The following is a 26227-nucleotide window of genomic DNA, read 5'->3' as shown; positions in this document are numbered from 1 at the left end:
ATTGCAAAAACCACTGCATAGACCTTTGCAGATGCACATACCTTTCCTTATAATGTCACAGATGCAGACATCAAAGCCAATACCATTGCAGATGCAGATGCCATTTCAGCTGCAGATACTACTGCAGATGCAGATACCATTGTAGAAACCACTGCTGATGCAAAGTCAGGTGCAGGTAACAACAGGAGATGCAGAGGCCACTGCAGACGCTCATAGCATTACAGATGCCTTTGCTGATGCAGAGACCATTGCAGATATCAATAACATTACACAGACCTATGCAGACACAATATCGTTACAGATGCAATTACCAATATTACAGATGCTGATACCAGTACAGATAGAGGCAGCAATAGTGTTACACACATTCCAAGACCAATAATGCTACAGATACCATTAGAGATACTGTTGCAGGTAGAGATAAAATTACTCGTACACATTCCAGAAACCAAACACACGTACACATACAAAAAATATTGCAAGTACCTGTGCAGATACAGATACCATTACTGATAGAGTTACAGGTACAATTACAGATACAGATGCCATTAGATACCACTAGAGACACAGATAGTGGTACCATCACAACTACAGGTACAACTACCATCGCCCATACCATCACAGAAACCCTTATAATACTTTCTCCCACCGAATTGGAGACACAATTGCAGATACAGGCACAAAATCTGTAAAGTTCCAAATACAATGACAGAAAAAGGTACAATTAACCCCACTTTTACAGGTACAAGTACAATCACAGACACCATTACACATACGATTGCAGATACAGTTACAATACAGATTCAATTACACATACAACTGCAGATACAAGTAGAGTCCATTGGAGGTACCATTAGAGATCGAGGTACCGTTACACATAAAACTATTGATACAAATAAAATTGCGGCTGCAGGTACAGATAACGGTACAGATCTGTATCTGCATTCAGATGCAGATACAAATATGGGTACAGATGCAGGTACTCATATAGACAGCGTTATACACACCAACACCAGTATAGACAGAGACACCAATACTGAGACCTGCAATTGCATCTGAAATTTTATCTGCATCTGCCATCGTATCTTCAATGGTAGCTGCATCTCCTATGGTATCTGCACTGGCATCTGCACTTCTCCCTGCATCTGCAATGACTCCTGCAATAGTACCAGCCTCTGAAATGCTATCTGCACCTGCAATGCCATCTGCATCTGCAGTGGTGTCCGACATGGCATCTGCATCCCCAGTGGTGTCTGTAATGGTATCTACATTGGCAATGGCATCCTCATCTGCAATAGCATCTGCTGTTTGTCCTGGTAGGTGGCAGGAGGAGGAGACACCACGGGCCACAGTGGAGAGGAGAGACCCGGCAATGCCCCTCCAGCCTGCTGCTGGCCAAGCAGCAGCTCCAGCTGAAGGGACCTCACAAACACCTGCCCAGCCATCAGCCTCCTGCTGGCCTGTCACCTGCAGGGACAGAGGTGACCTCTCTAAATAGCCAAGTCACGTGCCTGCTCTTATCCCATCAGCATCTCCAGCAGAAGTGACCTCACCAGCCCCCAGGACCTCACTGCTGACCCCTAACGTGCCCCCCAACCTGCCCTCCTCTGCCCTCCCGCTCTTGCCCCCAGCTCTCTGCTCTCTGCGCTATCATGGGCAGCGAGGGGCTCAGTGCCACATGATGCACCTCCTGTCTTAATCCACAAAGACCTTGTCAATGTTTGCTTTGTTCCAATGGGGTGGAATAAAAAATAAAACAAAAAGAAGCCAAGAATATTACGCAGAACAGCTTATATTCCAAGATTTTTTATCTTGTAGACAGGTGCAGATACCACTGCAGATGCAGATACCATTGCAACTGCCATTTTGGATGTAGATACAATTTCAAATGCAGGTACCATTACAGATTAAGATACCATGGCAGAGGGAAATGCCACTGCAGATGAAGATACCATTGGAGATACTGTAGCGCTTACCATTATGCCAAACTTTTTATATTCCAAGATTTTTTAACTTGCATCCAAGCTCTGTCCTCCCCAGAAGCTTTTTCTCCATCTTCTCCACCATTTCCTCCTGCCATCAGCCACAGAAGGAAGTCTGTCTTAGTAGCTTGAGTAATTTGACCAGAAGAAAGCAAGAAAATGTGTTCCTGTATTAAGGATGAAGGGCAGGAACTTGGGATTCTTTTTCATTTTATTACAATCATTAGGGATGATCATCCTTGCTAATAGATATTCCCTTTGCAACAACCGAATGAGAAGTTAGCTGTTTTAACAGGTTCGAAGGGGGGAGGGGATAAAACCAGGCTCACTAGAGAAGAGCCTAGGGACCGCACACCAATGTTGGGGGAGAAATCGGCAGCCCAGCTCAAGTGCATCTACACCAGTGCACGCAGCATGGGCGGCAAACAGGAGGAGCTGGAAGCCATTGTGCAGCGGGGTAGCTATGGCTTAGTCGCCACCACGGAGACATGGTGGGATGAGTCTCACGACTGGAGTGCTGCAATGGATGGCTATAAGCTCTTCAGAAGGGACAGGCGAGGAAGGGGCGGCGGTGGGGTAGCCCTGTACGTTAGGGAGTGCTTTGACTGTCTAGAGCTCAATGGTAGTGATGACGAGGTCGAGTGCTTGTGGGTAAGGATGAGGGGGAAGGCCAACAAGGCAGATATCCTGCTGGGAGTCTGTTATAGACCACCTAGCCAGGACGAGGAGGCAGACGAAATATTCTACCAGAGGCTGGCAGAAGTCTCACAGTCACCAGCCCTTGTTCTCGTGGGGGACTTCAACTTTCCAGACGTCTGCTGGAAATACCACACGGCAGAGAGGAAACAGCCGAGGAGGTTCCTGGAGTGTGTGGAGGATAACTTCCTGACGCAGCTGGTAAGCGAGCCCACCAGGGGAGGTGCCTCGCTTGACCTGCTGTTCACGAACAGAGAAGGACTGGTGGGAGATGTGGTGGTCGGAGGCCAGCTTGGGCTTAGCGACCATGAAATGATGGAATTCTTGATTCTTGGTGAAGTAAGGAGCGGGGCCAGCAAAACCGCTACCATGGACTTCCGGCGGGCGGACTTTGGCCTGCTCAGGACACTGGTCGAGAGGGTCCCTTGGGAGACAGTCCTGAAGGGCAAAGGGGTCCAGGAAGGCTGGACGTTCTTCAAGAAGGAAGTCTCAAAGGCGCAGGAGCGGGCTGTCCCCACGTGCCGCAAGAGGAACGGGCGGGGAAGGCGACCGGCCTGGCTGAACGGGGAGCTCTGGCTGGGACTCAGGGAAAAAAGGAGAGTTTATCACTTGTGGAAGAAGGGGAAGGCAACTCAAGAAGAGTACAGGGATCTCGTTAGGTCGTGCAGAGAGGAAGTTAGAAAGGCAAAAGCCCAGCTAGAACTCAACCTGGCCACTGCCGTGACAGACAACAAAAAATGTTTTTACAAGTATATTAATGACAAAAGGAGAGCCAAGGAGAATCTCCATCCTCTATTGGATGCGGGGGGGAACGTTGCCACCAAGGACGAGGATAAGGCTGAGGTACTCAACGCCTTCTTTGTCTCAGTCTTTAATAGTCAGAGCAGTTATCCTCAGGGTACTCAGCCCCCTGAGCTGGAAGACAAGGACGGCGAGCAGGATAAACCCCCCATAATCCAAGAGGAAGCAGTTAATGACCTGCTACGCTACCTGGATGCTCACAAGTCTATGGGGCCGGATGGGATCCACCCGAGGGTGCTGAGGGAGCTGGCGGAGGAGCTTGCCGAGCCGCTCTCCATCATTTACCAGCAGTCCTGGTTAACTGGGGAGGTCCCGGACAACTGGAGGCTTGCCAATGGGACACCCATCTACAGGCTGGTCAGCCTGACCTCAGTGCCGGGGAAGATCATGGAGCGGTTTGTTTTGAGGGCGCTCACGAGCCATGTGCGGGACAACCAGGGGATCAGGCCCAGCCAGCACGGGTTCATGGAAGGCAGGTCCTGCTTGACCAACCTGATCTCCTTCTATGACCAGGTGACCTGCTAGTGGATGAGGGAAAGGCTGTGGATGGGGTCTACCTGGACTTCAGTAAGGCCTTTGACACTGTCTCCCACGGCATTCTCCTAGAGAAGCTGGCGGCTCACGGCTTAGACAGGTGCACTCTTCGCTGGGTAAAAAACTGACTGGATGGCCGAGCCCAGAGAGTTGTGGTGAACGGAGTTAAATCCAGTTGGCGGCCGGTCACGAGCGGTGTTCCCCAGGGCTCAGTACTGGGGCCGGTCCTGTTCAATATCTTTATCAATGATCTGGATGAGGGGATCGAGTGCTCTCTCAGTCAGTTTGCAGATGACACCAAGCTGGGCAGGAGTGTTGATCTGCTGGAGGGCAGGAAGGCTCTGCAGAGGGACCTGGACAGGCTGGATCGATGGGCTGACGCCAATGTATGAGGTTCAACAAGGCCAAGTGCCGGGTCCTGCACTTTGGCCACAACAACCCCAGGCAACGCTACAGGCTTGGGGAAGAGTGGCTGGAAAGTGCCCGGAGAAAAAGGACCTGGGGGTGCTGGTTGACAGCCGGCTGAACATGAGCCGGCAGTGTGCCCAGGTGGCCAAGAAGGCCAACGGCATCCTGGCCTGTATCAGAACTGGTGTGGCCAGCAGGAGCAGGGAGGTGGTCGTGCCCCTGTACTCGGCACTGGTGAGGCCACACCTCGAATCCTGTGTTCAGTTTTGGGCCCCTCACTACAAGAAGGACATGGAGGTGCTGGAGCGTGTCCAGAGGAGGGCAACGAAGCTGGTGAAGGGCCTGGAGCACAAGTCTGGTGAGGAGCGGCTGAGGGAACTGGGGTTGTTCAGCCTGGAGAAGAGGAGGCTGAGGGGAGACCTCATTGCGCTCTACAACTACCTGAAAGGAGGTTGTAGTGAGGTGGGGGTCGGTCTCTTCTCCCAAGTAACAGCGGTAGGACGAGAGGAAATGGCCTCAAGTTGCACCAAGGGAGGTTTAGACGGGACATTAGGAGAAATTTCTTTACTGAAAGAGTGGTCAGGCCTTGGAACAGGCTGCCCAGGGAAGTGGTGGAGTCACCATCCCTGGAAGTATTTAAAAGACGTGTAGATGAGGCCCTTAGGGACATGGTGTAGTGGGCATGGTGGTGTTGGGTTGATGGTTGGACTCGATGATCTTAGAGGTCTTTTCCAACTTTAATGATTCTATGATTCTATGATTCTATGAATATTTTCTGACTTTCCCCATCTTTATGGAACTGGGCCAGAGCCCCCTCAACCTCAGCAAATGTTCAGGAGTAACATCAAGTTTATAATGTTGATTCATTTCTGCCTTACTCTGGTAATCCTTAATAAAGATGCAGAAAGACTCTCAAAACTGTGATCTCTTCGTCTAACCAGCCAAAATAGATTTATTACAATACAGATTCCTCCTCCATGGTCCACTTGTGCTGACCAGCCACTTAGTTCACAGGAATACGAAAACAGTTCTTCTCAGGAAAAAAAAGAACATCACACAACAAAACCCCCCCAAAACCCAATAGGAAAACTGCAGATCACCAGAAATGTTAGTTTTCAAACTGGCATTTTTTGGAAAAAAAAAACCAAACAAAACCAAAAACCCAAACCACTCTGCCTAGCAACAACTGTAAAAGAATAAGTAAATTAGGTTTTCCTTTAGTACATAAAATTAGAAGAACAAGACCGTCAATTGTGTTTTATGGCTGTTGTGCATGCTACATTGCTATGTTCACATATAAAAAGAGGAACAGAAACCTCTCTTAACTTGTTCAGAGGGATAGTCATTCTCACAAAGATCGTTCCAGACTGAGTCAACAATATCAGCCGCGAAATGCTGAGCAAATGCCCCAGCTGCAGTTTTCTTGGAGGGGTCCTCCTGTTTCTGCAGTGCTTGCCAGCCTCTTGCTGGCACATCTTTGACCTGGATTTGGAAGAGTAATCCACATAAAATCAAGACCCCTTCAGTCTCTGTTTACGTAAAAAATCAAAATGTTCCTATGAGGAAGGTTTTGAAAGCTGACAGTTTTCCTGGATTTTCTGCACTTTTCAGCATTCATGTTTTATATTCCGTTTGTTATAAATAAAGATTGAAAAAAAAATTGATAAGGTTGATGAACGGTGAATAATTATTATTATAAAAGCAGATAATTATTATTATAATGGTGACAATTTTTTTATTATGAATAAGATTATATTATTATAAATAAATACCATTTTAAAGAAAAAGGCTTGCCTTTTCTGTTGACTGCTGATTGGGTGGAATTCACAGTCTTGAGGGATATGGTCCAGGTGAAGAGTCGAGTCAGGGACCCTGAATTTTAGGAGAGCAACCTTTCAGTTGTTTAAGGACTTAGTGGCTGGGACCCCCTGGGACACTGCCCTCAGAGAAACGGAGCTGAACAGAGCTGGCAACTCTTTAAGGACCTCTTTCTCAGAGCGCAGAAAGCTCTTGATTCCCATTTGTAAGAAATCAGGCAAGACAGGCAGGAGACCGGCATGGCTCAGTGTCGTGGTTTAACCCCAGCCAGCAACCAAGCCCCACCCAGCCGCTCGCTCACTGCCCCCCGCTGGGATGGGGGAGAGAATTGGAAGGGTAAAAGTGTAAAAACTCATGGATTGAGATAAAGGCAGTTTAATAGGTAAAGCAAAAGCCGTGCATGCAGGCAAAGCAGAACAAGGAATTCTGCACTCCTTCCCATCGGCAGGCAGGTGTTCAGCCATCTCCAGAAAAGCAGGGCTCCATCACGCGTAACGGGCACTTGGGAAGACCTCCTGGTCAAACTAAAGTGTTTGAAGGAAAAACACAGGCAGTGGAACCAGGGACGCTGCCCACATGTGTAGGGATGGGATCAGGGAAGCTAAGGCACAGTTGGAGCTGAATTTGGCAAGAATGAGAAGAATTATAAGAAGGGCTTCTACAGGTGCATTGGCCAGAAAAAGAAGATTAAAGAAAATGTATCCCCTGCCACTCCCCAATAAATAAGAATAGTGACAACCAACAAGGAGAAGGCTGAGGTAGAATTTTTATTGCCTCAGTTTTCACTGGCAATCACTATTCCCACCTCTGTCAACTCCCTGAACCTCAAGGCAGGGTCTGGGGGAACAAAGTCCCTCCCATTTTAAGAGAAGATCAGAAAACCACCTGAGGAACCTGAACATACTGTCGTGGTTTAACCTGGCAGGCAGCCAAACCCCATGCAGCCACTCGCTCACTCCCCTCACCCCTGGTGGGACGGGGAGAGAATCGGAAGAGTAAGAGTGAGAAAAACTTGTAGGTTGAGTTAAAGACAGTTTAATAGAACAGAAAAGGGAAAATAATAATAATAATGATGATAATGATAGAATATACAAAATGAGTGATGCACAATGCAATTGCTCACCACCCACGCTGACTGATAACCAAGTAGTGATCGCTACTTCCTGGAACACGCCTACCATTCATGTACTGAGCATGACGTCACATGGTATGGAATACCCCGTTGGCCAGCTGGGCCAGCTGTCCTGGCTATGCTCCCTCCCAACGCCTGTTGTTTTGGTTTTGGTTTTGTTTTTTTGTTTGTTTGTTTGTTTTTTTTAAGCTGAATGTCCTTGACTAGCAGGGTACTTAGCAACAACTGAAAACATCAGTGTATTATCAACATTCTTCTCATGCTAAGTCCAAAACACAGCACTAGGAAGAAATTTAACTCTATCCCAGCCGAAACCAGGACATGGGATCCAATGAGATGCATGCCAGGGTCCTGAAGGAATCGGCTGATATTGTTGCAAGTCACTCTCCCTCATATTTGAAAAGTTGTGGCAGTCAGGCGAAGTCCCCAGTCACTGGAGAGAAGGGACTACCACTCCCATTTTTAAAGACGGTAATAAGGAGGACCCTGGGAACTACCAACCAGTCAGCCTCACCTCTGTGTCCAGCGGGATCATGGAACAGATCTTCCTGGAATATATGTCAAAACATATGGAAGAGAGGGAGGTGATTCAAGACAGCCCGCATGGCTTCACCAAGGGCAAATTGTGCCTGACTAATCTAGTGGCCTTCTACAATGATGTGACTGCATCAATGGACAAGGGAAGAGCTATGGATGTCATCTACCTAGACTTCTATAAGGCCTTTGACACAGCCTGCCACCCCCCCCGCCCCGCCGCCCCCCTGATTTATTGCTGCTAAGTTGGAGAGATAGGTGATTGATGGATGGACTGCTAGATGGATCAGGAATTGGCTGGATGGCCACATCCAAAGGGTTACAGTCAGCAGCTCAGTGTCTAAATGGAAACCAGTAATTACTGGTGTCTCCCAGGGGTCTGTACTGGGACCAACACTATTTAATACCTTCATTAGTGACATAGACTTAAGTGCACCCTCAGCAAGTTTGCAGATGACACCAAGCTGAATGGTGCAGTTGATATGCTTGAGGGAAGGGATGCCATCCAGAGGGACCTTGACAGGCTGGAGGAGCAGGTTCATGCAAAGCTCATGAAGTTCAACAAGGCCAAAAATGCAAGGTCCTGCACCTTGATCAGGGCAATCCCCACTATCAGTAGAGACGGAGGGGATAAATGGATTGAGAGCAGCCCTTAGAGAAGGACTTGAGGGTACTGGTGGACAAGATTTGAACGTGAGACTGCACTGTGCGCTTGCAGCCTGGAAAGCCAACCATATCCTGGGCTGCATCAAAAGAAGCGTGGGCAGCAGGTCGAGGGAGGTGGTTCTCCCCCTCTGCTCCACCCTCGTGAGACCCCCCCTGCAGTACTGCATCCAGCTCTGGGGCCCCCAGCACAAGACAGACATGGACCTGTTTGTTAGAGCAGGTCCAGGGAAGGGCTGCCAAAATGACCAAGGGCTGGAACACCTCTCCTATGAAGAAAGGCTGAGAGAGTGGTGTTGTTTATCCTAGAGAAGAGAAGGCACTGTACTGCGGCCTTTCAGTATATAAGGGGGCTTGTAAGAAATGCACAGAGAGACTTTTTACCAGGGCCTGTAGTGACAGGACAAGGGGCAATGGTTTTAAACTGAAAGAGGGTGGGGTTAGGTTGGACATAAGGAAGAAATGTTTTATGATGAGGGTGGTGAGGCACTGGAACAGGTTGCCCAGAGAAGTTGTGGATGCCCCATCACTGGAAGTGTTCAAGGCCAGGTTGGACGGGGCTTTGAGCAACCTGATCTAGTGAAAGATGTCCCTGCCCATGGCAGGGGAGGGTGGAGGGAGCAGGGTAGACTAGAAGACCTTTAAAAGTCCCTTCCAACCCAAACCATTCTATGTTTCTATGTATCATTTTTGTTCCTTACTGAGGGAGGACAAAACACTCTGGGAGATGCCTGGGAGGAGTCCCAGGGAGCTACCAGGTATGGACCTGCCTCCAACATACACAAAACTGCTCAGGTAGCTTCCTTGGAGGAGTCTGGGGCTGCTAAGTTTTCTCCCTCTTGTAGCAAACACAAGGCAATAGTTTTATGTTCCTGAGTTCCTTTGCCAACGTGGACTGCTGTCAGGACATGCTGCGTGGAACAGCCAACAGCTCTGGACTCATGACAGTATTGCAGCTGCGAAAGCTGGTTGTGTTAAGACTGCTGTGAGCAGGAGTCTGGACCTAGCCGTGTGGTGCCTGGTGACGGCTGCTGAATTGACATGTCCCTTTGGCAGTGACAGGCTGGAAAGCTCTTGGAATTTATAATACAACTTAACTTATAATTTCTAATCACCTAGACCCTCTGCAGATTGGCTGTTGCCTGCTACTTCATGCCCTCTTGAGTCACCCATGCTCCCTTTGACACCACCTCATCATCCTTCTATTGGGTTTATGTGGCAATGTTGTGGTAGCGGCAGGGCTGCAGATGTGGCTTCTTTGGGAAGGGGTAAAAACTGCTGCGCAACAGCAGCTGGGAGGGAGGAGTGAGAATATGTGAGAGGAACAACTCTGCAGACACCAAGGTCAGTGAAGAAGGAGGGGGAGGAGGTGCTCCAGGCGCCGGAGCAGAGATTCCCCTGTAGTGCATGGTGAAGACCATGGTGACGCAGGTCGTTGCCGCCCTGTAGCCCATGGAGGACCACAGTGGAACAGATATCCATCCTGCAGCCTGTGGAGGACCCCACACCACAGCAGGTGGAGATGCCCTGAAGGGAGCTGCAGCCCCTGAAGAGTCCACACCAGAGCAGGCTCCTGGCAGGGGCTGAGGCCTGTGGAGAGGAGTCCATGCAGAAGCAGGTATTCTGGCAGGACCTGCGGCCCCAAGGGGGACCCACGCTGGAGCAGTCTGTTCCAGAAGGACTGCACCCCGTGTAAAGGACCCGTGCCGGAGCAGTTCTTGAAGAACTGCAGCCCGTGGGAAGGACCCACATTGCAGAAAGTGCAGGATGTCTCCCATGGGAGGGAGCCCACGCTGGAGCAGGGGAACAGCGTGAAGAGGAAGGAGCTGACCCCAACCCACATTCCCCATCCCCCTGCGCCACTCGGGGAGGAAGTAGAAGAGTCGGGAGTGAAGTTGAGCCCAGAAAGAAGGGGGGGTGGGGGGAAAGTGTTTTTAGGTTTGTTCTTATTTCTCATTATCCTACTCTGTTTAATTGGCAATAAATTAAATTAATTTCCCCAAGTCAAGTCTGTTTTGCCTATGATAGTAACTGGTGAGTGATCTCCCTGTCCTTATCATGACCCGTGAGATTTTCATCAGATTTTCTCCCTGTCCTGTCGAAGAGGGGGAGTGATATAGCAGCTTGGTGGGCACCTGGTGGCTAGCCAAGGTCAACCACCACAGTCCTCTAAACCCCTTCATCGCCACCTTCATCTTCCTCACACCCCCAGTCGCCCATGACCTCTCCATGTTCCCTGACCACACTGTTAGTGAAGGGTCTACCAGCATTGTAACATTTATTATTGTACTTTATTTCCCCCGCTCTCAAGGCATGCCAACAGCACATGACTTTCAGTGGCCTAGGCCCTCTGTCTGCCCCCAAACCCCTCCTACAGTCCGGAATTGCCTGTGGCAGGTCTGTGGCAAGTCCATGGAGCATCCATGACAGGTCCATGGTGGGTTCCTGGTGGTCCTGTGGCCCAGCTGCCAGTGCCCCTTCTGTGGGGACATCCTCACATTCTGCCCACGTGGTCTTCCAGCCTCCCCAGCACTCCTTGCACCCGCTTCAGTACCTCCTCCTCATCCACACTGCGGAAGGCCTCGTTGGGGGTGATGGGGAAGGGGTGGTAACTTGGGTACTGTGTGGCCTTGCCATCAATGCCACAGCCATGCAAGCACTCCACCTCCTCTGCCAGGCCCCTCAGTTTTGGCTCCACCACCTCCAGCCATTGTGCCAGCCCCACCAGCCCCATTGGAGCCTCAAAGGCCTCACCATGGCAAAGTACGGCAGCCACCAGCGCCTTCTCCAGGGCCTGGTGCACCTTGAAGAGGACCCAGTTGGGGCAGCAGCGCCTGATGTCATTGTGGACTGCTTGCAGGTCACTCTTGGCCTGCCTCAGCCACCGCTGGGCCTCTGGAATGGATGGAGTCGCGGCCGTGGCCTCCTCATTGCACAACGAGGAGCCATGGCCTTCCTGTCCCCAGCAGTGGTGCTGGGCAACGCTTGCAGGGTTGTACTGGAGGTAGAGGTCCCGCAACACCTTTGGACGCTTGACAGCACACAGCTGCCACGAGGCTGCCAGGCTGTGATCCACATTGCCATTCACCTCTGGCACCAGGCTGTACCAATCCTTCCATGGCTTCCCCTCTGCCACAGCCTCCTCCTGCAGCCTCTTCTCCAGCTCTGGCTCCATCTCTGGTGCCATGACCTCCTCTGTCTCTGGTGCAGCACCCACCAGTGCCACATCATTCTCCTCCAGAACAAAGGCCACGTCCCGTGGCTCCTGGCAGACCAGCATTTCACGCAGCACTGACAAGGCGGGTGCCTCCAGCTGTCCACCCAGGATGACATTGATCTCCTGTGCTAGCGTCTCCAGGACCCTCAGCTGGTGCCGGTCCAGCACCGTATCTGCATGCCGGATGTAGAGGAGCCGCTGGGCACCACCAGTGAGGCACACGTGGATTACCCGTGACTGGGAGCTGCCCTCCACCTTCGCACCAGAGTGGACCAGCACAGTGCAGATGTCCTCGCAGCACTGCACTTTCAGCTGCTCCACTGCAAAGCCACCAATCTCCTCCATTCTCATCATAGCTCTGTGGCTCTGCCACCGGAGCAGGGCCTCCAGCCCCATCCTAAACCATGGTGATACCAGAAGGGTCTGCAGACGCCTCTGCCCAGGGCAGTGAGAACCGTAGCGACACGGCCGCAGACTGCCCTCCACCAGCTGCTGCTCTGTCACCTCTGAGAGTGCCCGTGGCCGCAGGCGCTGTGGTAGCATTTGCAGCAGCCACCAGGCATTACACCCGATCCCCGGCAGTTCAGCCATAAACACAAAGGTCTTCCCCAAGGCCCTAGAGGCACTTGAGGACACGCAGTCGTTGAAGTACAGGCTGTGGGATGACTCTAGGCAGTCAGCAGTGCTCAGCAAGTACAGCTCAGCCACAGTGGAGAAATCAGGGGGCTCCAGTGCCTCCTGCAGCAGCTGGAAGAAGTGCCGTGTGGCCAGCAGGACTGTCTTCTTCTGATTAGTATTGAGGGTCCCACTGTCACGGCTCTCCTGGTGGATTTGGGCCAGGACACGGCTGTAGTGAGTCAGTGTGGGGAGCAGGACCACGCCAAGGTGTCGCAGGAGGTCTCCATAGACAGCCACGTGGGGGTCAGGCGTGAGGAGATAGGGGTAAAAGTCAGCCTCGTCTGGGAGTGATGTCACCACTTGCCATGGCATGGCCATGTCCCCTGACTTGGCCAGCACCACAGGCAGCTCAGCGAGGCGCGCTGTGTCCACCTCCTTCAGACGGGTCTGCAAGAAGCTGTACACCTTCTGGAGCACGCTGGCCCGTGTGTTCACCTGCTCTGGCATCTGGCAGGCTACTCTGCACACCTGCTCCAGGTTGGCCACCACCAGGGCGGTGGGTATCTCTACAAGGACTCCCATGGCCTCCAGGAGGTCCTGCTTGAGTGCAAAGTACTTTGGCAGGATGGTGGCTGATGTCCACAGGAGCTCAGCCACATGTTCTTGGCAGTGGTAAATGCTGCCCTTCAGGGCCACGGGCTTAGTGCAGGCTGCAAAAGGGGGGTGGAGGTTCATCAAGTTTGGGGGGATGTCCAGTGGAGGCAGGAAATGGATTGAGGCAATTTTCCCCAGGAAACCCTCTGACAAGGGATTGTCCAACAGGGTGCGAAGCTTGTTGAGCATCTCTTGCTGTCGTGCCAGCAGGTTTTCAGTGTGGCACCTCGCCTGAGTGGCTTCCTGCTCTATCTCCAGGGCCAGTGCCTCAAAATCCTCCACAGAGAGGCTGGTGCGGACACCTGCCTTAAGCAGGAAGTCCTCAGCAGCTTCCCTCTTGTAATCTAGGTCCTTAAAGAAAGACTCGGGCACAAAGTGGTGTTGGAGCCGCAGAGTGCGGAAGGAGGGCGTGTTGTCATAGAAGTAGGAGGCCGGGCGCAGCACACCATGGGCATCGGGTATAAAGGGCACAGTCTGAAAAGCTGCCACAACATCTTCCTTGAACTTATGTTCACTACAGCCATCATAGATGCGTCGCAGGGCAAAGCGCACAGTTTCCATAAGCTCTTGCACTGTGAGCTGGGACAGCCGGGGCAGCACCAGAGTCATAAAGAGCTGCTGGCCGTCTGTGAGCTCCCACTGCAAATCCTTGGCCAGCTGCTGGTGGATCTCGTCTGCTGTGAGCAGCAACGTGCCCTTCTCCAGGTTGTGCAGGGCTTGGGCACCCAAGGGCAGTTCTGGGGACTGGCTGCTGAGCAACAGCACCCGGTGGTAAGGTGCCACAGGTACATAGTCCCCACCATACTTCCGAAAGAGAGGCAGGAGCCTGAGCTGTTTCAGTGCCTGTGAATCCAGTTGTCCCAGCACAAAGTGCAGCAGGACAGTCACATCCCATTCTTTTAAGTCCGTCCAGCGGAGATCAGCTCTGGTGTTTGCCAGCTGGGCCACCACAGCCCTGGGCTTTGTGTCCTGCAGTGCCATTGTCTTCAGGCAGCGGTAGGCAAACGTAAAAGGCAGCAGGGACTGCTGGAGCACAGGGATGCCCAGTTTGTGCAGCACCTTGGCCACGTTTGTCTCGCAGTCAAAAAGAACATTCGGGAGGGAGGATAGCGGCAGTAGGCTCTTCGAGCCTTTCTCATCCCCCTGAACAGGTAGCACCTCCACATCCTGGAGAGGATCCATGAATAACTTCCTGCCTGCCTCCAACTCGTCTTTGGCCTTTGTGTCTGAGTAGACCACAGTACTGAAGAACTTCCACAGCTCCTTGAGCCACTTCTCCCCCTCTGTGGTCCAGTTCAGCTGACCCAGCTCCTCCTGGATGAGTGGCGTCGCCTCCAGGAGGCCAAGCTCCTTCACAAAGCAAGGCAGGGTCAATTTAGAAATTGACTTGTCGGCAAAGCGGTGGCAGTGGTGGGGGAAGAGGTGGGCAAAAGAGCTGTGGAAGACTGGGTGACGGCTGCTGAGGGCATTCAGGCGGCCATCTTGTGTGGCCAGCAAGGGCAGGCCTTCCAGTTCTGCCTTGTCCTTATCCGTGGGCGGCAGGCAGTATTTCAGCAGGATGGAGCAGTTCTCCGGGGTCCCTAGGGGTGTCTCAGCCAGCATGCAGGGCACAGGGAGTGCCAGGGCCTTGAGGAAGCACTGGAGAGAGGCTGGATCCAAGGCAACAGCCTTCACATGGGCTTCAGTGAACCCCTTATAGATCTGCCGCAGGTGTCTGAATGCCGGCACCAGGTTCATGTTCAGGTGCTGCAGCACCTTGTGGAGAGCTGCCTCAGGCATTTCCTTGAGGAAGTATGGCTCTGTTAGCACATCTCCACCACCTGGACATGCCCAGGTCACTGTCACCTTGCTGTCAGGTGGCTTCATGTGGTACACAGGCACCAGGGGTAGGCGTGCATGACTGAGGTGCCCATAGACATCCCTCACGAGGTCCTGAAAGACAGGTAGGGAAGAGGTGACAGCAGGGAAGAACCGAAGGTAGTGGGAGGCCAGGTGCTTCTGGCAGTCCTCCAGCGACTTGAACTGGAGCCCTTCAGGCCCCAGAGCTTTCTGCTGCCTGGTGAGAAAGGCACAGTATAGTGGAGCCACCAAGCGCCGAAGCAAGAAGCCATTCCAGGCTGCCTCCGTGCTGCCTGGGTCCTGGCGGAGATTGCGTCTGGCCGCATCCACAGAGAAGTTGGCATTGATGTGGACAGGCAGCCCTGTGGTCAGCGGCAGTGGGAGGGTGCAGAAAGCTCTTCCCATGACTTTGTCCAAGCCCAATGGCTTCAGGCAGGCAGCCACAGCCCCATAGGGCAGCCGCCCAAGCGCCGGAGACTCCTCAGCCCCCTCCTGCACTCCAATTTGGGAGATCACCCTCCACATGGTGCTGGCCTTGGCCTTGCTGGTTTTGACTGTCATGTCGTAGGAGACAAAGGTGGGGGTGTTCCCATCCATGGCTTGGCTCAGTCTTGCTTGAAAAATCTGTCTCAGCTTTGCATTACCGTCTGTCAGCTCTGTGGCCACCCGCAGCTTCTCTAACACCTGCTCCCCATCTGGGGGGATCTCAGAGAAGACCACGGTGCGGATGTGCCGGAGGAAGAGCACCAAGTTCTCACCTTCCTCAGCCAGTACTCTCTCCACAGCCATGAGGTCTTGGTCCCGCACAACCATGTCAGACAGTTTGGAGATGGCAGCCCCAGCTGCAGTGCGGAGCGGCAGCCGGAAGAGGACACCCTGGTTCAGGTTGAAAAGGGAGGGTAGGAAGGTGCCATAAATGTCTGGAAAGGTCCTCTTGAACTCAGGGTTGACAGCGAACATCCCACCAGGCCTCTCAGTTGTGGCTCCGGGCACATAGTAGAGATGGGGATCAAAGACACACAGGGCACTGTCTCCAGTAAGGAAGGCTGGGCAGTCAGTAAAGTGGAAGACAGTGTTGAAGCCAAGGCCATATTTGCCTGTGACATCCTGCCGGCCTTCCTTGCCACCCACCCCCAGACGCTGAATGCCTTCAATGTCCTTCTGCTGGAAGGGGCTGTCATTGTAGATGCAGAGGGCAGGGCCCTGCAAGACCTTCCAATCCTCACTGAAAGTGGCATCCACTGGGTGCTGCCGGCGGTCCCACACGAAGTGCACAAGCTCTGCCCCAGCATCGTCCGCATTCTGGAGCAACTCTGTCACAATATCACAAGCGAATGCTTGGTACTCACCCAGGATGTTCTTCAGCCGTGTAGGCAAGTCCTCATGGGCACCAAATGGCTGCGCCCAGAGGCTCAGATCTGACGTGAACAGTCGGTTCCTCTCCAGTGCCTGGTGGCGTGTGGTAGGCACCTCACAGTGCAGGGCTGTGACTCGGGACAGCTGTTCATGGCACAGCAGGACATCTTTGTCCACTGGCATCCATGGTGTATCATTGAAGCGGAGCTTGTCCCGTGGACGCAAAATGCCCTTCTGGTCAGGCAGGAAGAGTTGCTGGGTCTGGTAGGCATCTGGCTTTTTGGCATCTTCCATCAAGCCACAAGACACCAGCCGCAAGGCCAGAGCCAGCTCTGTGTCAGGCAGCGGCTCTCCAGCATGCATCTCTGCTAGGATGCAGAGCACTTGGGCATAATCATCCCAGGTGAATGTGTGGCGCAGCCCCACACACTCCCAGAGTTCGCTGTAGGGCCGGTACTGCTCTGGGAGCTGATGAAGATAGGGGACAGCCTCAAATGACAGTGTCTTAGCCACAGCCATGACCGGCACAAAGTGGGAGCCCACCAAGATGAAGGGCTCCCCTTGGGCCACTGCAGAAGCCACCTCATCCCAGCTGGAGTGATCTCTTTGGAGCAGCACGTGCAGGTACCTGTAGCAGCAGTGGGTGCTGTCTTGCAGGTTCTCCAAACGGAGAGCGTTGGAGCTACAGCTCAGTGCCTGCAGCTGCTCAAGGACTGTAGCTGCTGGTGGCTGCCGGTCCAGCCCCAAGAAGGATTCAACCTCCTTGGGGAGGCTGAAGTTTTCTCCCAGCATGTTAGGAGCCAAGATAGGGTGGATGAGTCCAACTAGTGGGGCATGGAGGTGATGGTAGAGCTGGGCAGCTGGCAACAGCACATGTTCACCAGTGGGCAGTGTACCAGGGAGGAAGGGCACAGTCTGGAAAGCTGCCTGCATGATGTTGTTCACTCTCTCCTCCACTGCATCGCGAAGCAGCTCAAGGATGCAGGCAGCCCTCCGGCAGCCCTGGGCACGGTCCTGGGTCCAGATAAGCTCCACTGTCTTTGCCCGCTCCAGCAGCTCTGGCAGGGTCATTGTGTCCTTAACCATGCCCAGCCGCTCCAGTTGGCTTAGTCTTTCCGGGGAAAGGAAGGCATCCCCAGTGGGGAAGCGCCCATCCTTAGGGTCATATAAAGAGGCAGTGCGGCCTCTGGGATGCACCAGGCAATTGATGAGCTGCAGGTGGCCATGAGGGGTGGCAGGAATGCAGGGCACTGTCTGCAGCACTTTGTCCACATCATCATGGGACATATCCAGTGCATGGAGAAGCAGTGGGTCCCGGTCAACAACAGAGAGGTCTTCCAAGTTGGGAAGCACAAGTTCGCAGTAAAAGCGGGGCCAGTCATAGATGCCAGCATCCAATGCCTTCCCGAGGCCCCTCTGCACCTTCTCTGGCAAGGCCACAGCTAACAGGGGATGGGGCAGGGTGGTGGCAAAGACACGCTTCGCCATGGCACCCAACTTGGGGTGTCTGACCACAGCCTGGTGCAGGAAACGGGCGTCCCGCAGTGAGCACCATGAGCGGCCATCAGAAAAGAGCCTGGGGCCATTCCTGGCTGCCACAGCCTGGTAGAAACCAGTCACAGCCTCCGTAAAGGGGTAACGGGCAGTGTTAGTGTCCGGCCAGAAGACATGATATTCATAGCTCTTCAACTCACCTGCCTCATGCATGGTGCGGAGGTGGCCCAGTGCCCGGAGCCAGGCAACCGGCACGGCATTGCGGAGCAGCACCCGGTTCCACTCACCCCGCTCCGCCGTGTCCCACAGCCCCTTGCGGTTTGAGAGGATGCTGAAGGCCCCATGCACGTGGATTGGCAGCCCTGAGGCGATTGGCATGGGAAGGTGGCAGAAGACTTGCCCCTCCTCGGCACCCAGACGCGGCACCCACTCGCCATCTGCAGTAAGGGCAAGGGGAAGGGCCACACCAGCCATGGGAGGCAGAGGATGGAGCCCTGCCTGTGTGTTCCGGTGAAACAGTTCCAGCAACTCCCCATCACCCTGACACACCAAAACTAGGTAGTGCCATGTGGTCTTGGATGCCTCCTCGCAGGCTGTGAGCTGCTCGATAGCTGCCCAGCTTGGGGGGTCCCCAGGGGCCCCCAAGTCTCGGATCTCCTTTCGCCGCAGCGTGGCCAGAGACATGGTATCCTCCGCAGAGGTGGCCATGTCTGGCAGCATTGCCAGGGACATCTCCCTCATCCTCCGCAGGAAGAGCAGCAGGAGCCGGTTAGAGCCAAGGAAGCTGGTGCCAAGGGACTGGATGCGCTCTGTACCAAAGGCCTCTGAGCAAATCTGTGACGTCACAGCTTCCTCTTCAGTGCGAAAAGGCAGGCGGAAAAGGCTCCCTGGAAAGGGTCCTGGCTCAGGCAGGCGGCACCCAAAGATACCATGGTAGGGCCAGAACTGCTCAGCAAAGGCACGGAGGATGCGTGGTCGGCTGGAGAAGTCCAGGCGGATGCCAGGGCAGCCGGCCCTGGGGATGTGCTTGCCCAGATGGGTGCCATTGGGATCAAAGATGAGCAGTGTCTCTCCGCTCAGCACTGCCGGCACGTCTGTGACACGGTAGACAGAGCTGAAGCCCAGCCCAAAGCGCCCAATCTGGCCTGCCTGGCCCTCCTTCGTAGCAGCCCCAACCCGTGTGATGTTACGGAGGTCATCCTCGGTGAACAGGGCATTGTTGTAGGCCCAGAGGGCTGGGCCATGGCAGGCAGCCATGCCAGGGTCTAGCAGCCCAGAGGTGGTCTTTCTGCAGCGTCGGAGGTCCAGGAGGAAGCGGCACACAGTAGCTCCAGCATCCTCTGCATTCTGGACGATCTCTGTGAAGAGGTCACCCTCCTCGCCGTACTCCCGGAGGATGTTGCGAAGCCGTAAGGTGATGGGCTCTGAGGGGCCGCAGGCTGTGAACGGCTCTGGCCCCAGCACCCGCGTACTGAGCAGCTCCGCGCCGAGGAATATGGCTGTGCTGGATGGCACTGCCTCATGCACCACCTCCTGAACATCCTCCTCTGCCTCCAGCTCCATGTCCAGGTAGACAGTAGAGGCAGCTGGGCGGAGGGCAAAGCCCGAGCCCTCCAGGGTCCTCACAGGAACCGGCACCGTGCCCTCGCCTTGGTGCCCCCGGCTCTTAAGCCATTCCAGGACAGCTACAGCCACCTGCAACTCTGCTGCAGTGCCAGCTCTGGAGCTGCGCGTGTCTATGTCCTGCCCCAGGCAGCGCAGGGCTGCAACCGCCCTCTCCTCACTCACCCTCTCCTCCACCCCCCAAGCCCTGAAGAGGCAGCTGTAGGGCAGGAAGTCAGGGGGCACGCGGGGCACCAGCATCCCCAGCTCCAGATCCTCAGGATAGGCCAGCACGGCATCACACGGCAGGGCAAACCCAGCCCCGGTCCACACCACAGCATCGTCTGGGGCAGCCCCAAAGGTCTTCAAGTTTTCCTGCATGTGCCGGTAGACAGGCCGGAGCGCGGGACCTACCTCACCCATGTCCCTGCACCCTGCCAACTGTCTCAGCTGCTTCCACACTCTCTTTGGCGGTGGGGTCTGGCTGAGCCCCAGCTTCTTCTCTGCCTCTGGCACAAAGGTGCCGGTCAGGTGCATGGCAAGCCCCACCAGGGGCTGGTACTGGGTGGACCGCAGCTTTCTGGGGGACAGGAATGGTTGCCCAGGCTTTCCAGTGCACTTAGAACGAGGCACCCATGGCAGGGCCTGGAGCTGCTTAAGGTTTGCAGCGCTGAAGCCAGCCAGTGCCTTGGGGTGGTTACAGACCTCGATGAGTGCCTGAGCCCTGTCCAGAGCCGCTGCGTCACCCTGACTCACACTTGCTGCAGCCTCTAGGATGTCCGACGGCACCAGGCACCCCTCACCGTGCCGCAAGCCCAGGGCTCTCAAGGCGTGGAGGACAGGCGGACTGCGGAAGGCGGCAGGAGGAAAGCGCTCAGGGCCCAGCAGTGCCTGCAAGGTCCTCTCGCAGGGATCGTAGAGGTCTCGTGGGCATGTGGGGCCGTTGGGGGTCCCCAGGAAGGCCAGCCTGCTGCAGGCCTCCTGGAGCGAGGGGCTTTGTGCAAAGAGGATGTCTCCATGCTGCAGCACCCAGAGCAGCAGAGCCTGTGTCTCAGCCGCCCGCCCTGCATAGGCGCCCCGGGCCACGGCTCTGATGGCCTCCAGCGCCACGTCGGCTGCACTGATGAGGGACCTCTGGAGCCTCCCCAGGAGCCGCCGGTCAACTTCATCCCGGCACTGCAACACGGCCTCTGGCAGCACCACATCTCTGGGCAGCTCCAGCTCTGGCTCCAGCGCTGGGGTGGCACCGGCCGGTACCAGCTCCGTGGGCTGTGGGGTGGCCAAGCAGGGCAGTGGCATGAAGAGGGGCAGAGCAGCCAGTGTGTCCCTGTCCTCCTTTGTCAGGGATGGGATGTCTGCCAGGTAGAGCCGAAGGGTGACCACATCCGCAACAGGCAGCGAGGCCAGGTGGGAGGCCACAATTGCAGGCCCCCGCCTGCCCAGGGCCCGCAGGGCATTGAGGGGGGATGGAGGCAGGACATAGCGGGTCAGGGAGCGGTGCCATGTGCCCGGTGGCACCACTGGGCAACCCAGGACTTCCAGGACAGAAGCCACAGCAGGTGGCAGGCACTGGTCCTCCCATGCCTGGAAGATAAGACTGGACTGGGGTATCAGCGGAGCCAGACGGATGCTGGGGGCACCCAGTGGGGACAGGGGGATGAGAGGGAGCCCCTCCAGAGGGCCCAGGTCTTCCACGTGGTGGGCCAGGAATTGCCACAGGGCTGGGAACCAGGAGGCTGGGGGCTGGGGAGTGCCTTGGGCCGGGCACCAGGTCACTGGGGTTGAAGGCTGGGATGTCCAGGTGGGGGGCAGAGCCAAGCGTAGGGTCTGGGCAGTCACGGCTGGGTCCAGCAGAACCAGGTTGGGGAAGAGACCTGTATGCGGGAGACAGAGGCTGGATGAGGAGTATGTGGGACCTGGGACCTGGCAGGGGGACCCAGGATGTGGGGGAAAGAACCCAAGATCTGCAGGGGATGGGGGATCCCCCATACTGGGGATGGGAGGACCTGGGCTCTGGAGGGACATGGATACCCAAATAGGAGGAACAGGGGAACCCCAGATTGGTGGGGATAGGGGAGATCTGAGAGGGAAAGAAGTGTTAGGGGGACCAGTATTGGGGGGCACAGAGGTCCTCAGATGGAGAACACAGGGAGACCCAGGATCCGAGGGAGCACGGTGGGGACAGGAGAATGTGGGAAGAAGAGCAAGGACAGGGGAGTCCCCAGAGACACGGAGATGCAGGATAGGAGAGGTGACCCTGGGCTCAGACAACACACCCCAAACCAGAGAGAGAGAGTGAGACTTGGGATCTACAGTGCTGCTGAATGGAGGGGGGAAGCCCAGAGAGGGGCCTCAGACAGGGATCAGGGACACCAGGTGTGTACAGGGAGTATCAGCGTGGTACAGGGGCTATTGGGGCCGCAGAGGAGCCCAAGGGTGTACAAGGGTGCCTAGGGGCGTTGGGGTTTAGAGGGAGAGCAGGGGACCCAAGGGTGGCCCAGGGACCCCCCGTCTCTTACCCGCCTTGGCAATGCCTCGCAAGAGGCTGTCCAAGCCTGGCTCCAGGTCCAAGGGCAGGAAGGACCCGGCCAGGCCAGGCAGGAGCTCCCTGTGGGGACAAACGGAGCTGCTGGGGGACTAGAGGGGTAATGGGGGGCAGGCAGCTTCCTGGACACCTGGCTCAGCTCCCACTCAGTGAGACCCGGGGAGAGGAGGAGGGCGGTGAGGCGCCCAAATGTCCAGGTTCGACCCTGGCCTCCCTTTCAGCTCAAGAGTGGGAGCTGCGCCCTGGACAACCAGCTCACCTGCCCACTCCCTCAGGGAATGGGGCTGCCTGGGGCCGCGGGCTCACCTGGGGCAGTCGGACGTGTCCACGTAGACAACGGCTGACGCAGTCCCAAAGGCCACGAAAGTCCCATCGGCGCGAGGCAGGAGGGGGAGACCCCGCAGCTCAGCATGGCACCCATCCCCGGCCACGTAGCGCAGCAGGGAGAGCCGGTCGGTGGCCGGGAGATCTACGGCCCCGTGGTGCCGCAGCACGTCCCGCACGTGGCCCGCCGTGGCCTCTCGCACACCCTCCGCCATCCCCAAAGCCAGCGCCCTCCGGACGTGGGCTGGGACCTCAGCCACTGGCTCCCCGGCTGCCACCAGCAAGGCTTGGACCACCCGCCGTGTGGCCATGTCCCCTGCGGCCTCCGGCAGCAGCACAGCCTCGGGGCCCCGCAGCCGCCCTGCGGCCCCCTCCGTAGCTGGCACCAGGATGGGGGCAGCTGCCAGCTCGCAGCAGACACGGGTCACCAAACTGCGGATGCGGCCACAGCTCGGTGTGCGCTCGGGGTCCGGCCAGATGCTGTAGGCGTCTGCGCCAGGCAGAGCCATGGCCACGGCAGCCATGTGGCTGTAGACCCGCGGCAGGAGGCCAAGGAGCAGCAGGGCGTTCCAGCGGGCATCTTTCTCACCCTCCTCGCCCTCCTCGGGCCAGCGGAGGTGGCGGCGGTCGTCGGAGAGGGCGAAGGGGGCGCTGGCGTGGACGGGCAGCCCTGTGGCCATCTCGTCTGTGGCTGGCAGGGGTAGGAAGCAGCACAGCCGCCCTCGGCAGGGCCCACGGATGGGGTGCGCCAGGCTCAGCTCGGGGCAGCACCCCAGCCCTGCGCCCAGTGCCACGGCCGGCCCCTCTGTGGCCCTGCCCGTGGCCACCAGCCATTCGCTCCTGTCCCCCACCCCATCCCCGTGCAGGGCCACCAGACACCATGCCAGACTCAGCCCCTCGTCCCCTGATGGCCCTGGGACAGGGAGAGGCTGAGAGGATGCCACAAGGGTCCCCATGAGGGTCTGGACCCCATCAGGGGCCACGTGGTACAGGGCCACGCGGCGGATGTGGCGGAGGAAGAGGAGGGCAAGAGGGGCCTCGGTGAGGAAGGTCTGGAGGAGGCTACGGAGGCGCTCAGGATCGGAGACCCCTGCAGCGATTCCCGAGGGTTGCCGGCGGAGCGGGAAGCGGAAGAGGGTGCCCTGGGCAGAGCCACGGTGCTGTCCCACAGCTTCCAGCCCAGCCCAGAAGGGCTCGAAAAGGCCAGGAAGGTCCTGGGCTGCAGAGACGTCCCAGCGGGCACCGGCACCTGACAGCACCCGGCATTCGGGGTCCAGCACCCCCAAGGATGGGGGGCTCAGCACACCTGGCAGGTCTGGGGACATGGGAACCATGAGGCCACAGGGATGGCATGGATACCACTGCCTCCCCAGATCATCCCAACCTAGCAATGCCCCAAGTGCCACCCAGTACCCTCAAGTTCAACCCCACAGTGGCTCCCGTGATCCCAGGTTTAATCCCAATTTATTAGTCCTCCCTCAGCTTTCCCCTGCAGCCCTGCTCTCCATTGCCACCCAGCCTCCCCCCAGCCTCCTGGTGCTCCAGGTTGCCTCACTTCAGACACAGCCCTCCATTTTGTGCCCCCTCAGTGCCCCCCTCGGTCCCCAGCACCTGTAGTTCAGTGCCTCCAGTACAACCCATATCCCCAGTTCAATTCCAGTTGAGGCCCCCAGTGCCACTCACCGGTGAGGTGGTAGACAGAGGTGAAGCCCAGGCCGAAGCGCCCCACAGTGCTGGGGTCCTCCCGCTTGTGCGACACCCCTGGGCGCAGGAGCCCTGTCCAGTCCCGGGGGGACATCAGGGCATCATTGTAGGCCAGGAGGGCTGGGCCTGGGGGGTCGGGATCATGGGTTAGGGGAGACTTGGGACATGTAGGGGGGATTGCGACCCACACTCAGTATCCCCACAACCTCAGTCCCCCCTCCAGTCCCACAAAATCCCCCTCAGTGCCCCCAGTACCACTGAGTCGTCCCAGTACCCTCAGTGCCCCCAACATCCCAGAACACCTCATTGGTTCCAGTTCCCCCAGTCCACTCTGATCCCTCTTCAGTTCTTCACCAGTATCCCCCAATCCCTCCCAGTACCTGCCAGTGCCACCCTGCACTTGTGCCCGTAGCACTTCTCACCCTGGGTGCCCTCCAGCCCCCCTCCGGTGACATCAAACTCCCGTTCGTCGGACACAAACACGACCTCGTTAGCGCCAGCGTCGTCAGCATTCTGCACCAGCTCCTGGGTTCAAGGATCAGTGCCCAGAGAATTAGGCCCCCACAGCCCCCTGAGAAAAGCACCGACCCGCTCTCCCAGCTGGCCAGCAAGGTCCAGGGGCTGGTGCTGGGCAAGGACCACCACCCACCGCAGCCGCCTGCGGTCTGTCTGCCCAGCTGGGCCAGAGAGCCCAGGTGGCTGGGTTCCCTGGGGGTCTCACCTTGAGGATCTGCCCCCCGTCGGGGTACTTCTGCAGGATGCTGTGCAGGTAGTCAAGGAAGATGGGTGCCCGCTGGCAGAAGGCCTCCCTGCAAATCAGAGAGAAGGGGCTGGGACGAGGGCAGGGCTGGCCTCCATGGGTAACCAGGACCCCCATGTCCTCCTCAGATCCCCCAGGATGTCCCCCTCCTTGGGGAGGTCAAGGACCCTATCTCCTCCCCGGACCCACTGAAACAACCACCTCCAAGCCCCCCCACCTCCCCAAGGCCCCCATCTCTTCCTGGGATCCTCCGGCAACCCTGAAACTTCCCCATATCCCCCCAGCAAGCCCTGAGCCCCCCATAATCCCCACCTCCCACAGTAACCCTCCAGGTGTCCCCACAAACCCCTGAGCCCCCAGTCCCACCAATAGCCCCCAGTGACCCCCGGAATCCTCCAGCCATCCCCCATGTCCCCCCATAAAACCCCAGTAACACCCCAGTGCCCCCCCCCGCCGGCGCCACTCACGCATTCGGCTGCTGGAGGGCCATGACGGACGCTGCAGGGGGACGCCCGGGTCCCCGCCGATGAGCTGCCCGCTGCCGGATGCCCGGGTCCCCGCCGATGAGCTGCCCGGAGCCGGACGCCCGGGTCCCCGCCGATGAGCTGCCCGGAGCCGGACGCCCGGGTCCCCGCCGATGAGCTGCCCGCTGCCGGATGCCCGGGTCCTCGCCGATGAGCTGCCCGCTGCCGGACGCCCGGGTCCCCGCCGATGAGCTGCCCGCTGCCGGACGCCCGGGTCCCCGCCGATGAGCTGCCCGCTGCCGGATGCCCGGGTCCTCGCCGATGAGCTGCCCGCTGCCGGACGCCCGGGTCCTCGCCGATGAGCTGCCCGCTGCCGGACGCCCGGGTCCCCGCCGATGAGCTGCCCGGAGCCGGACGCCCGGGTCCCCGCCGATGAGCTGCCCGGAGCCGGACGCCCGGGTCCCCGCCGATGAGCTGCCCGGAGCCGCTGCCGGACGCCCGGGTCCCCGCCGATGAGCTGCCCGGAGCCGCTGCCGGACGCCCGGGTCCCCGCCGATGAGCTGCCCGGAGCCGCTGCCGGACGCCCGGGTCCCCGCAGCTCGGTGGCCCCGCCCCGCCCCCCTGCCCCAGCAGTTTCGTTTCCCCGCCGCACAAGCTTCTCAGCTCTTCTTTAACTCAAAAATTGCAGCGGGGGAGGGGGCAGGGAGACACGGGGCCAGGAGGACACAGCGGTGGCTCGCGGGGGGGCCTGGGGCCCGCCATGGGGCAGGGACGTGGGGATATGGCTATGGGGCAAGGACCATCAGGCCATAGCGATGGGGATGTGGCTATGGGGTGGGTGACATTGGGCGACAGGAGTATGGCTATGGTATGGGGGCAGCGTGTGGGTATGGCTATGGGTTGGGGACCGTGGCAATGGGGCAGGGGGCCATGGGGATATGGCGAGAGGGATGGGGCCACTGGGGTATTATGGCAATGGGTCAGAGATACATGGGAATATGGCTATGGGGTAGAGTACGATGGGACCATGGCCATGGGGCTGGGGCCGTGGAGCCATGGATCCATGGGGCAAAGGCCTTGGG

General features: G+C 57.0%; 1 protein-coding gene across 1 annotated transcript; it reads right to left on the bottom strand.

Moving 5' to 3' along the window:
• Window positions 1-9658: 9658 nt before the first annotated feature.
• Window positions 9659-25227, bottom strand: LOC142089592 (sacsin-like). Its single transcript, XM_075166244.1, has 7 exons — window positions 25149-25227; window positions 24643-24730; window positions 24344-24446; window positions 23901-24047; window positions 22200-23532; window positions 21868-21956; window positions 9659-21222 (listed from the first exon to the last, which is right to left on the bottom strand). The coding sequence occupies exons 1-7, from the start codon at window positions 25169-25171 to the stop codon at window positions 11063-11065; spliced, it is 11943 nt and encodes a 3980-aa protein (XP_075022345.1). The 5' UTR covers window positions 25172-25227; the 3' UTR covers window positions 9659-11062.
• Window positions 25228-26227: the final 1000 nt, after the last annotated feature.

This window comes from Calonectris borealis, chromosome 17 (assembly GCF_964195595.1).
Source record: "Calonectris borealis chromosome 17, bCalBor7.hap1.2, whole genome shotgun sequence".
NCBI classification, from domain to species: domain Eukaryota; kingdom Metazoa; phylum Chordata; class Aves; order Procellariiformes; family Procellariidae; genus Calonectris; species Calonectris borealis.
The sequence above is the reverse complement of the archived record's forward strand: the minus strand, read 5'-3'. Positions and strand labels throughout refer to the sequence as shown.

Excerpts from the sequence above, each read along its gene's own strand:
- LOC142089592 (XM_075166244.1), bottom strand. The coding sequence starts at position 25,171 with ATGGCCCTCCAGCAGCCGAATGC. Across the intron at positions 24,447-24,642 it reads ACGGGGGGCAGATCCTCAAG|GAGCTGGTGCAGAATGCTGA; the intron begins GTGAGACCCCCA and ends CCTTGAACCCAG. Across the intron at positions 21,223-21,867 it reads GCGAGGCATTGCCAAGGCGG|GTCTCTTCCCCAACCTGGTT; the intron begins GTAAGAGACGGG and ends TCCCGCATACAG.